Source organism: Thermobia domestica, chromosome 18 (assembly GCF_964235325.1).
Source record: "Thermobia domestica chromosome 18, izTheDome1.hap1.1, whole genome shotgun sequence".
Lineage (NCBI taxonomy): Eukaryota > Metazoa > Arthropoda > Insecta > Zygentoma > Lepismatidae > Thermobia > Thermobia domestica.
The window spans coordinates 133,731,812-133,744,350 of record NC_137471.1 but is presented as its reverse complement, the minus strand read 5'-3'; the positions used below and the strand labels follow the sequence as shown (position 1 = coordinate 133,744,350).

The following is a 12,539-nucleotide window of genomic DNA, read 5'->3' as shown; positions in this document are numbered from 1 at the left end:
CTTAGGAACCGGTTCCATACCTTGATCAGAAAGCCCCAAAGACTCATAAAGGAGGCACAAAGTTCACCTTCAAAACACTGCAAATGGGACCACCCGCTTGTGCCCTCCCCACCGACCCGCTTGTGCCCCTAGAAAAAAATTGATCCACTAGTGAGTGTTTAGCGAAATGAGTTTGCCAGTTACACATTTTGTTTAGGCAAATGAGACAAGAGGCCGCCATCTGGGCGCCTGCCTGTCACTTCCACCATTTCATAGCACACTGTTCACAGCCTGCCAGCAGCTCGGGTTTAGCATAGGGATGGCCACAAAGTTCCGGAATCGGTTCCAGACCTGGATCCCAAAACCCGACTCCAGAACCGGATCTTAGGAACTGGTTCCAGACCTGAATCCAAAAAACCGGTTCCAGACATGGATCCGAAAAACCGGTTCCGGAACTAGATCTTCTAGAACCGGATCCTTTCAGAGTCGAAAACCGGTTCCGCCAGAAGCCGGTTCTAGCCATCCCTAACTAAAACCGAAAGTGATAAAAATCTATCATTTCCAGCTTCAATATTAATTAAGAAAAATCACGTGATTATTAACCAATGTTACTTGTTATATCTGTTGTCGACGAGTGTATAAGGAGACGCTTTTCCACTGACATTGTTTCTACTTTACAAGAAAGTTGGTAGTATAGTCCAAAAGTGTTTATGGATGAATGGCTTTTGTTTTCGTCACAAGTTGGAAGCCTTTATCTTCTTGCGAAATTTTTAAACAGATATCGACCCGATTCGCATTTTCCTTTAGACTTATTTAGTCCATTTCAATTTCTGGTTTCAATAATGATATCCAAAGAGAAAATCATTAAAAGACAATAAGAAACATATTTTTAAAGATGATACATGAATAGGTTTCATCTCACCTATAATCCTTTTATTGAAACTCCCGGCGGGAGCTCATGTGGTTCAGATTCCACGTTAATCAGTAGGTTCACGTTTCATATAGCCTCGCTGCTGAACGGGACGTTAAACTCAAAATCAACTCAACTTCTATTGAAGCCAGAAATAGTAAAAACATATACCAACATTTATAGTTTCAATTAAGAATGGAGAAAACCGTTTTTCTTGTAAACGGTTTCTAAAAGACCGAAAACTAATATCTCGGTTCTCTGCAAAGAGTTTTGCGTTTCTACTGAAGCCAATATGATTTTCGTCGAAGCTGGTTTCTGTTCTTGTTCTATTTATTTTCAAACGATTGGTTTCAAAACAAGTTATCGAAGAAACAATGAGTTTATTTGATAGGAGACAGAACAATTATTAAAACCGCAACCGATTTTATTGCAAACCGAAACTTGTGTCTTGATAGAAAATTGGAAGTATGCATTCTTTGCGAGTTCTGAACACCGAAAGTTTTTTTTTTTTTTTTTTTTTTTTTAAGAATTTTGGGTTTCTACTGAAACTATTGTGATTTTCGTGGAACCTGGTTTCTATTCTTCTTCTATCATATCCAAACTACTGATTTCAAAACGAGTTAACAAAAAAGCAACAAGTTTTTGATAAGGAACAGAATCTTTCGTAAAACTAAAACCGGTTTGATAGCAAACTGAAACTGGTTTTCGATAGAAAAACTAGAATCTGTTTTGAAAACATGGTTCTTTGGGAGTTTTAAAAACCAAAAATTGTTTTTCAATATTGACCGCTCACCACAAATTTCAATATTGGTCACGACTCATGCCATTATGTTCAGCTCAATTGATGGACGACTTCTTATTTTTTTGTTTTACTCTAATACTGTTGTAGAGTTGTATTTCTGATGATAGTTTAAGAAATAATTCCGTACTTCTTTTTTCTTTGCAGGATTTCAAGACAAAACAGCAGCCCATCAACGTCTGAAAAGTTTGGTAAACTTTGTTGTTTCAGTAACGCATTGTCATCTGTCCAAGATAAACTTCAGAGGCGGACAGTTAAACACAGGTGCTGCCACTATTTCACAGGAAGTGACGTCATAAAGTATGCTTCATGACGCTGAAGGTGGTCTCCTACCTCCGCAACTCTGCTGCTGCCAATTTCTACTGACATTTTCCACAGACTCTTCTCGGCAGGAAGAAAAGGAAGAAAGTTCGTTGAAGGTTTTCCTGTCTCAAGAGAGTAGTTTACAAAACCCGCCATCATGTCGAATATGGCACATTTGGTCCGGCGGCAGAGCTCCCGCGACCTCAAGCCGCAAAAGTCTATGGACAGGGTTGAACTGATAGAGATGAGGGGCCGCCTTATGGTCGAAAATGGAACCACAAACTATGGAACCACTAATGTTGCTTTTGAGGATACAAGTCCTAACACAAAGGTAAATATTTCCCTTAATCCTGTTTAAATTAACTTAAGAGAAATCTTTTTTCTTTCCCTCGTAAGTTATTACCAAATTTTTACGAGAACGTCTTGAGGCAATTTATCATCGTCATTTTGGAAGTCAATGAAAAAATATCAAGTCTTTCAGAGTTGTGAGAATTGGTATGGGGTTCACTTTTCTTTCCTTTTTATACAAGTAGGTTGCGCGTCATTGTTAGGAGAAACGAAACAGCAATAGATACAACCTGGTTATCTGTTTTTCTTATGTGTTAGGATACAAGAACAACACATGGCAGAACTGTTACTCGTCTAACTAGTATCACACAATTCATAAGCTTACAAAACTATTTTCGAGACCGATTACAGGAAAACATATTACGTTATTCATTACTTGGTATAAATATCAAATATACTGTTTAAAGGTTTACTCATTGCAAGCAATAAAATTCAGTTCAAATCCTCACTGACAATTAGTAGATACTTCTGATATGCTCGAAAGGCGATGTCTGTGGTGGTAAATTGTTTTTACACCTCATTTTTTGCTGTATACGAGGGCAATTTGAAATAAACCGTTTTGTTATCTATGATATACATATTAGAAAAGTACTACAATATCTTAGTTTTTCAACATATTCACCATTGAAATTGAGACACTTGTCATAATGTTTTACAAGGTTTGAAATTCCTTCTGCAAAAAAGTCTCCTGCCTGGGAATGAAGCCAGTCGCCAACAATATTGTGAAGTGCATTGTTATTGTCGAGCGGTGCGACGCAAGCCACTGTTTCATGTGCCTGAAGAAGTGTAGCCTAGTTCATTTCCTGTACGAGTTCATTGCTGACTACAGATGGACCCCCACTTCTTCCCGCATCGTGTACGTCAGTTCGTCCATCTTTAAACATGCAATATCATTCAAGTAAGACACCTTCATTCATTACTCCATGAACACTATACAGTTCGTATATCCAGAAATCGTTTTACCGCATGCACTTCACATGAAGTGGGTTAAGTGAGTTTAGCATTTATCACTGTTCGGAAAGCACTTTAGTGCTGCTATAATCTTTAAAATATTACCGGGAATTTTGCAGTAAGTATATATATATATATATACATATATATATATATATATATATATATATATATATATATATATATATATATATATATATATATATATATATATATATATATATATATATATATATATATATATATATATATGGCAATCGGGACAGGGCCGGATTTAACATTTTGGCGCCCCTAGGCCCAATAATTTTTCCGTCCCCTAGTCTGGTTAAAGTTACTTTCCCAAAAACCTTTATTAAAAAAATTATATCAGGCCTATATGTTAATTGTTTAAACACCACTCCACGATGCAAATAGTGTAACTTTACCAACAATTATTTGTTACAATGAACTTCAAAATCAGCCTGATTTTTTTTAATCAATTCAAAAAATATGTTAAATTATGGCTATTTATTTTTATTTCTAGATATTTTTTAATTTTTTTTCTCTCGGACGTGCGCTCCCTAGGAGCTTGGGAAGTCCGGCCCTGAATCGGGACGCCGCATTTTCACCGGAAAATTTACAATAACTTCTTTGTGTGAAAATAGACACATATTAGTTCCCTTTTTTTCTTCTTATACGCAATTTAGAACGACATGCGCAGAAACTGCAGTAGCGGAAACGGGTTCCATTTGGTCTAAGAACAATCTTAGGACATCCATTAGACCACGAATTATTAAATACTAAAAGTATTTATTAACTCATCAAATTTACGATTACTCCAACATTTTTTTGAAAGTTATTTTTTGTTATAACTGAATAAGCATTCAGTTACTAGAAATATGTTAACAATTTCAAATATCTCAAAATAGCATTTATCAAATGTTAAATAATTGTTTTAAAGTACTGAAATTTCTCCTGAAATACCCATTCTGGTGAAGCATCCATAAAATTAACGAAACCACCTGAATAGTGAACTCAAGAGTCATTTCGAATACATTGTCAGTAACAGAATATAACGACGGTGTAGAAGTAATGATATCACGCTATGATAAATGTTTCTTGAATATGTGTGGCGAATATGTTGAAAGGTAGGATAAGATATAAGATATGTAGTTCCTATGTCTAAATCTTGTGTGCGTATCATTTATAGTTTGTGTTTTATACCAGAGCATGCGCGCTGCCTACGTGGGTGCTCCGGGGCTCCAGCACCCACAAAATTTTTAATTTGATAGGAACAAAATAAAATAAATATATACAGCTTGCCATTATCAAAAAATAATAAGCAATTAAAACATGTGCAAAGGCAACTCCCCCATCCTTGCTTGTCTATGGCCTAGTCAAAGGCAGTCCTCACAATAAAAAATGGTACTATATTGTGAATAGAATCCCATATTTTCGGCTTGCTTTGATGTTTCCTTACAAGTGACACACTACAATACGACTTATTATTATACCACCGGTATATATTACTTTATCAGAGCACAGCCCTTTATGACAATATTCATTTTTAAAAAATTAGCTAAAAAGAAGAAATCAATCCAAAAATGTCCAGCCTCTCTTGAAAACATATAACGCGTCCCGTTATTTATATGCACCTACATAGTACGATGCCGTGGAAAATCAGCGCCTGGGGCGAGAGTATACGATGGCGCCCCGTACATATGAGTGAGGTCGACAGACCAGCCGCGAAGCGCCACCATGGTTGGCGTGAAGCGTAAGAAAATTTTCAAAATTAAACCGTAGTTTTCCTATATTTTGAGCACTTTTTATTACTTTTTCCTTCCGTGCACGTGCATTTTCCTAACATGAGTAACATTATAGGACATATTCCAAGTAATTTTTCTCTTTTTTCTTTTCTTTTCCTCCCGAATTTTGCGCCCCCCTGCGGAACGACACTGCACCCACATAAATTTTGGTAAGTCGGCGTCGTTGTACCAGAGCATCCTTTATTTTGGTGGTCCTTATATCAAGTCTTATCGGTTTCTAAGATATGAAATTGTGTGTTATAGGTTCCATCAAATTATATTTTATGCTTAAATCATCTCACACATTGTTTAGTATTTCTTAGTGAAAAATAACTGATTCACATATAATGGCAATAACAGACATATTTGTCAAACGATCATAAACAATCTAAACATAAAATTTCTTTTCCTCTTTCGTAATGAGCATTTAACAATATTCATAAATGTACTTGTGCCATTACAATAACAGTAGCTTCTTTAATGACCTGCGTGCAGTTAGCCCCCCCTCATGCTAAATTTAAAATTATTTTTATGTCAATCGTTTGATCATCGTTTGATCAGGTATGATCAACAACTTTTAACGTTTGATCAGCTTTACTAACAGAAATATAAGCGATATTTAGTAGGGGGGGCTAACTACACGCTAGCCCCCCCTTCACGTCAGATTCGAAATTTTTTGATGTCAATCGTTTGATCATCGTTTGATCAGGTTTGATCAACAATTTTCAACGTTTGATCAACTTTAGTAACAGAGATATAAGGGTTCCAAAATGGGGGGCCAGCCCCCCCTTCACCTCCGATTCGACTTTTTCTTATGTCAATCGTTTGATCATCGTTTGATCAGGTATGATCAACAATTTTTAACGTTTGATCAGCTTTACTAACAGAAATATAAGCGATATTTAGTAGGGGGGGCTAACTACACGCTAGCCCCCCCTCACGTCAGATTCAAAATTTTTTGATGTCAATCGTTTGATCATCGTTTGATCAGGTTTGATCAACAATTTTCAACGTTTGATCAACTTTAGTAACAGAGATATAAGGGTTCCAAAATGGGGGGCCAGCCCCCCCTTCACCTCCGATTCGACTTTTTCTTATGTCAATCGTTTGATCATCGTTTGATCAGGTATGATCAACAATTTTTAACGTTTGATCAGCTTTACTAACAGAAATATAAGCGATATTTAGTAGGGGGGGCTAACTACACGCTAGCCCCCCCTTCACGTCAGATTCGAAATTTTTTGATGTCAATCGTTTGATCATCGTTTGATCAGGTTTGATCAACAATTTTCAACGTTTGATCAACTTTAGTAACAGAGATATAAGGGTTCCAAAATGGGGGGCCAGCCCCCCCTTCACCTCCGATTCGACTTTTTCTTATGTCAATCGTTTGATCATCGTTTCATCAGGTATGATCAACAATTTTTAACGTTTGATCAGCTTTACTAACAGAAATATAAGCGATATTTAGTAGGGGGGGCTAACTACACGCTAGCCCCCCCTCACGTCAGATTCGAAATTTTTTGATGTCAATCGTTTGATCATCGTTTGATCAGGTTTGATCAACAATTTTCAACGTTTGATCAACTTTAGTAACAGAGATATAAGGGTTCCAAAATGGGGGGCCAGCCCCCCCTTCACCTCCGATTCGACTTTTTCTTATGTCAATCGTTTGATCATCGTTTGATCAGGTATGATCAACAATTTTTAACGTTTGATCAGCTTTACTAACAGAAATATAAGCGATATTTAGTAGGGGGGCTAACTACACGCTAGCCCCCCCTCACGTCAGATTCAAAATTTTTTGATGTCAATCGTTTGATCATCGTTTGATCAGGTTTGATCAACAATTTTCAACGTTTGATCAACTTTAGTAACAGAGATATAAGGGTTCCAAAATGGGGGGCCAGCCCCCCCTTCACCTCCGATTCGACTTTTTCTTATGTCAATCGTTTGATCATCGTTTGATCAGGTATGATCAACAATTTTTAACGTTTGATCAGCTTTACTAACAGAAATATAAGCGATATTTAGTAGGGGGGGCTAACTACACGCTAGCCCCCCCTTCACGTCAGATTCGAAATTTTTTGATGTCAATCGTTTGATCATCGTTTGATCAGGTTTGATCAACAATTTTCAACGTTTGATCAACTTTAGTAACAGAGATATAAGGGTTCCAAAATGGGGGGCCAGCCCCCCCTTCACTTCCGATTCGACTTTTTCTTATGTCAATCGTTTGATCATCGTTTGATCAGGTATGATCAACAATTTTTAACGTTTGATCAGCTTTACTAACAGAAATATAAGCGATATTTAGTAGGGGGGGCTAACTACACGCTAGCCCCCCCTCACGTCAGATTCGAAATTTTTTGATGTCAATCGTTTGATCATCGTTTGATCAGGTTTGATCAACAATTTTCAACGTTTGATCAACTTTAGTAACAGAGATATAAGGGTTCCAAAATGGGGGGCCAGCCCCCCCTTCACCTCCGATTCGACTTTTTCTTATGTCAATCGTTTGATCATCGTTTGATCAGGTATGATCAACAATTTTTAACGTTTGATCAACTTTACTAACAGAGCTATAAAAGTGAGATAAGTTTGAGAAAGAAACAATGATAAATTGCCACCTACCAAGGGAAACATTCGGTTATCTACCCAGCGACGCAAATCTGTATTCAACATAGGGGGGGGGGGAGTGACGGATAAGACCGTTAGCAATTTTTTTAAGATGTTTAAAATGTTTATGAAGTTGAAAAACACTGCTGTGGAGTATCAGAAAACTAGAATTGTCTTTAGGGATGCGCACGAGACAAGATTTGTGGCTGTCTCGTCTCGAAAATGTTCTGTCAAAGTGATGTCTCGACTCGAGAAACGTATATTTTTCTATTGGAAGAGCCGTGTCTTTACTCGAATTTTGTCAGGAAATTCCTGTCTCGACTCGTCTCGTGCGCATCGCTAATTGTCTTCAACATTGGGAGACCTGCAGGGGCAGATTTGAGGCTATTCTGAGAGGACTTAAATTTCTTCTCACTTTCCTTTGTGGTAATCGGACACAAATAATCATATTTTCCCCAAAACACATTTCAAATCGAATTATTGGGGGGACAGTCCGCCTCAGTTCTAAGATTGGAGGGGACTCATCCCCCCGGAGTTTTGCCAAGGTATCTACCTATGCAGAAAATTAAAGTAAATCGTAATTCTGTATGCTAAGATGATGGACCAATAAAAATCTCTTTCCTGAAGGAAAATGAGTGCAGAAAGTTGGAGAGTATAAATTCTCTTATTTTCGTTTCAAGTGATTCAAATAGCGCGTTGTTTCACAATAATGAGACAAAGGGAGTCAAGATAGGTATGTAAAACTAACATGAAAAGTTTTTTTTTTTTTTTTTTTTTTTTTTTAACTCTCTTGGACCATGGAGTAGTGAAGAAACTCCTGAATCAGCAACATCAAATAACAGCTGAAGCATCTTCATGCATCAATTTACGGTAAGTACCGTATTGTGATCTTTCGTGTACAGTCGGAAACAATAATAAGTAAAGGTAGAGGTATAAGAAACAATAGGTCCAACCTATACTTAATATTGTTTCTGACTGTACGTCTACTCTTGCTTACTTCTTACTTATTTCTGTATAATTTCCTTGTGTGGACTGCTAACAAACTTTAAACGTTTAGGTACTTGTGTGCCCAAGGACGTAGACATTTCGAGACCTTAGGCGACAAATATTTCGGCGTCGCTTGCCCCCCTTCGGTGCCTTCACCTAGACGAAACTTACACCTTTCTTAGTATCTGTTAATAATTATGTTTGCAAGTTTCTACAAACATTGGAAATTATATACAAAAATACATGTTATTATCTTTACTATTTTATTTCAAAACTTAACTTTCATATTGATGTATGTAATTTATATCAGATTGCACTACTGTAATACAAAAGCAATGCCGAAGGCGTTATTCAGAGGTATATATTTTTATGCATTTTGTACTTTTAAAGATTTTACATAAACATTATTCTTCTCGTGCTAAACCGAGTACTTCTACCAATATATATAGGTATATAGTGTATTATAATTTATACACTATGTTAAGTGTGGCAAGTGCAAACCATCATATCTTTCACTTACAAGCCGCCACCGCTATCAATTTTACTTTCTCCTCTACCTAGGACATTGTTTAGCTTACTTGGGAAGAACTAAAATATATTTAATTGTTATTTATTTGTAACGGTGTTCGTCCGACGGCATTTTCTTTGATAAGGACACCAGTGACCGCCATGACGTACAAAGCAGCCGCAGGTTCCCGTGTAAGCTATTTTTAAAATACCTATATATATGATTAACATTTTTCGAAGGCAAAAGTAAGGTAACTTTTTTGAAGAGATCAGGGGTGTAGCCAGCAGGTTTAAGTAGGAGGGGCCCTTCGTTTTTGAAGAGGGGCCAGCTACAATGTATAAAAAAAAAAAAAAAAAAAACATGTGTTGAAGTTAGTGTTTTTTGAGACCTGAAAAATCGGAAAATTTTTGTTTCCTTCCGGAAAAGTAAACACACTGGTATTTAGCTTATTATTATTATTATTATTATTATTATTATTATTATTATTATTATTATTATTATTATTATTATTATTATTATTATTATTATTATTATTGCTTTTTCTCCATAAATTATGTTCCAGGTAGTTTTTATTATGTTTCATCAAGAATTACTGAACCGGACCAAACATTATACCTTTGTGTATAACTATTTCAATTTAAGCCCTTGGACACACAACCTATCTATAAAGGTTACCAAGAAAGTTATATCACTTTTTCACCCAACACCTTGGAACATCGATGTATTACCTCTGGCTAAGACTAACTGGAAGATTAAAGGTAGTCCCCATTAGCATCGACGATCTTCTGCCAACGTTCTGGGAGACCATGGATTCCATCGCGGTAGAACTTCGTGGAGCGTGAAGCTAAGAAGATATCAAGTGAATTTTGTATCTCTACTAGGGATTTGAACTGGCATTCTCTAAGGTGACTGTCCAAGGGATGCAACAGGTGATAATCGTACGGTGCAATGTCCGGGGAGTATAGCCGATGCAATAGTGTTTCCCATTCAAAGCGTAGAATGGTGTCCCGGATCATCCTTGCCATGTGGGGCTTAGCGTTATCCTGTAACAGGAGGGCCCCCTTGTGATTCAGAACTGCTGGCTCCACATCTTTGAGTTTTCCTTGGACACGGCTCAACTGCTGACAGTACACAGTTGCATTGATGCTCTGACCAACTGGTAGCAGTTTAAGATGCACGATGCACCGAGCACTCCACCCAACACACACGAGAACTTTCTTCTGGTGCAGTGCTTCTTTCGACTGTTTTGGAACTGGTTCATGGATGCTAACTAATGATGGCGGCACCGTGGAGCTTCGTACAGGTCCCACTTATCATCACATGTCAACACCCTGTTCAGAAATGGCTCCTTCCTCAGACGAGACGACAAAGAAACACAGGTGTCTGTTCGCGTTGCCTTCTGGCCCGGAGTTTAATCATGTGGGATCCATCGACCCAACTTGTAGTGTTTCCACAGTTGATGGAGGTGCTGCCGAATGATTTCTTCACTTATATTGAATTGTAGTCCCAGTTCCTCACACGTCTGGCACTGTTAGCCTAAATTGCTGCTTGCAGATCTTCATTTTGTACATGTGTTGGTCTTCCGGCATGTGATGCGTCTTCGAGTGTTTCGTCACCGTCCTTAAACTTGTTAAACTACCACTGCACTATCCGCGTACTCACGACACCCTCACAAAAGACCTGGCATATCTTCTACTTCACTGCAGCGTCATTTGACCCCAGTTTGAACTCGTACAGCATACACGCCCTTATGATGCTGTGGAGGTCCCATATTCTCTCTGTCCTTACACAAGTTCACGGAATAACTGAATTGTCACAAGCAGTTAGTACGTTGTCACACCAACAACTGACCTTCGCCTTATCTCCATTCGCATTCAAGTCACGGTGTGAGGGCCAATGGATCACATACCTCCACAAAAAGGGACAGAACATTCTTGGCTACCTTTATACATAAGACTGATCTTTGGAATTGCACTTAATTTCTTTAAGATTTCCTGACAAAAATATTTATTTATTATTCGTCACTAAAAAACATAATTATTTTATTAACAGCTATATATCCTGTTACACATCAAGTAGCATTAAAAAGAGCGAATGAAATCCGAACTGAAAAACTAAAAAAAAAGGGTTTTTTCCACTAAATTTTCCATGTGATAAAAAAAAATAAAAAACATTAGTTACATATAAAAATATATAATATCGTTACTAATTAGTTTAGTACCGTTGTTTAATGGTAGTATTTGAAGTACCTTGTTAAAACATTTGACTTCAAACTGTCAAATATGAATCGCAGTAAATTGAAGACTTCGGGGCGAAAACCCGTCAAGTCCAAAATGTGAGAGTGTAAAGGAGATAGCTTCACAAGGTTTTCTCGCCATCGGATTTTCTTCAAACTTGGCACATACTAGACCGAAAATAAATAGACACTTTTTTTGTGTCTTTCGGGAAATAAGTTAAGGAGGCCAAAGGGCCCCTTTTCAAAAAGGGCCTCCTTGGTTAAAAAGGCCACATTAAAGAAAGGAAACTCTGCCGATGGAAAGATGACTTAAAAATAGGAAATACGTGTTTTGTCGTTTTTGCGAGAATAGAGTTATAGAGGGCAATGGCCCCCTTCGAAATGATAAAGGACGCAACCCTTAGGAATTTGGATTTCCGTGGAATTGCTTGAAACCGTGATATGTTCTAGATGTTATATTCCTAAGAAAACGTCTCAATAGGCACAACCACAAATCACTGACCGTTTGGCCACTACAGGGCCACTTTTCTTAAAACAGCCTATGATAACGACATTCTGAATTTTGGTAAAGTGACTAAAGCCGTGATGTGTTGTGGATATTGTGATCCTGAGAAAAATCTTAATGGGCATAACCATCAATCATTGATCGTTTGGCCACTCAGGGTCACTTTTTTGAAAGCAGCCGAAGATAGTGATATTGTGGATTTCGATGAAAATGACTGAAACTGTGATATGTTCTAGATGTTGTGATCCTGAGAAAAGGTTTTAATGGACACAACCACTAATCACTGACCGTTTGACCACTACGAGGACACTTTTTTGAAAGCAGCCGAGCCGAAGATAGTGATGTTCTGGATTTCGGTCAAAATGACAGAAACCGTGATATGTTGTAGATATTGTCATCCTGAGAAAACGTCTCAATGGACACAACCACAAATCACTAATCGTTTGTTCACTACAGGGCTACTTTCTTGAAAACAGCTGAGTACAACGATGTTCTGGATTTCAGTAAGATTGAGTAAGACTAAGATATGTTGAAGATCTCATCATGAGAAAAAGTCTTAATGGACACAACTATCGAATTATGACCGTTTGGCCACTACAGGCTCAGATTT

General features: G+C 37.5%; 1 protein-coding gene across 1 annotated transcript in view; it reads left to right on the top strand.

Annotated features, from left to right (window-relative positions):
- Positions 1-12,539, top strand: part of LOC145675264 (sodium-dependent neutral amino acid transporter B(0)AT2-like) — a 244,740-nt gene that overhangs the window by 112,849 nt on the left and 119,352 nt on the right. Inside the window, exon 2 of the mRNA XM_081745647.1 lies at positions 1,836-2,322. Within this exon, the coding sequence (XP_081601773.1) occupies positions 2,149-2,322 (174 nt within the window). The 5' untranslated portion in view covers positions 1,836-2,148. The remainder of the gene's footprint in view (positions 1-1,835; positions 2,323-12,539) is intronic.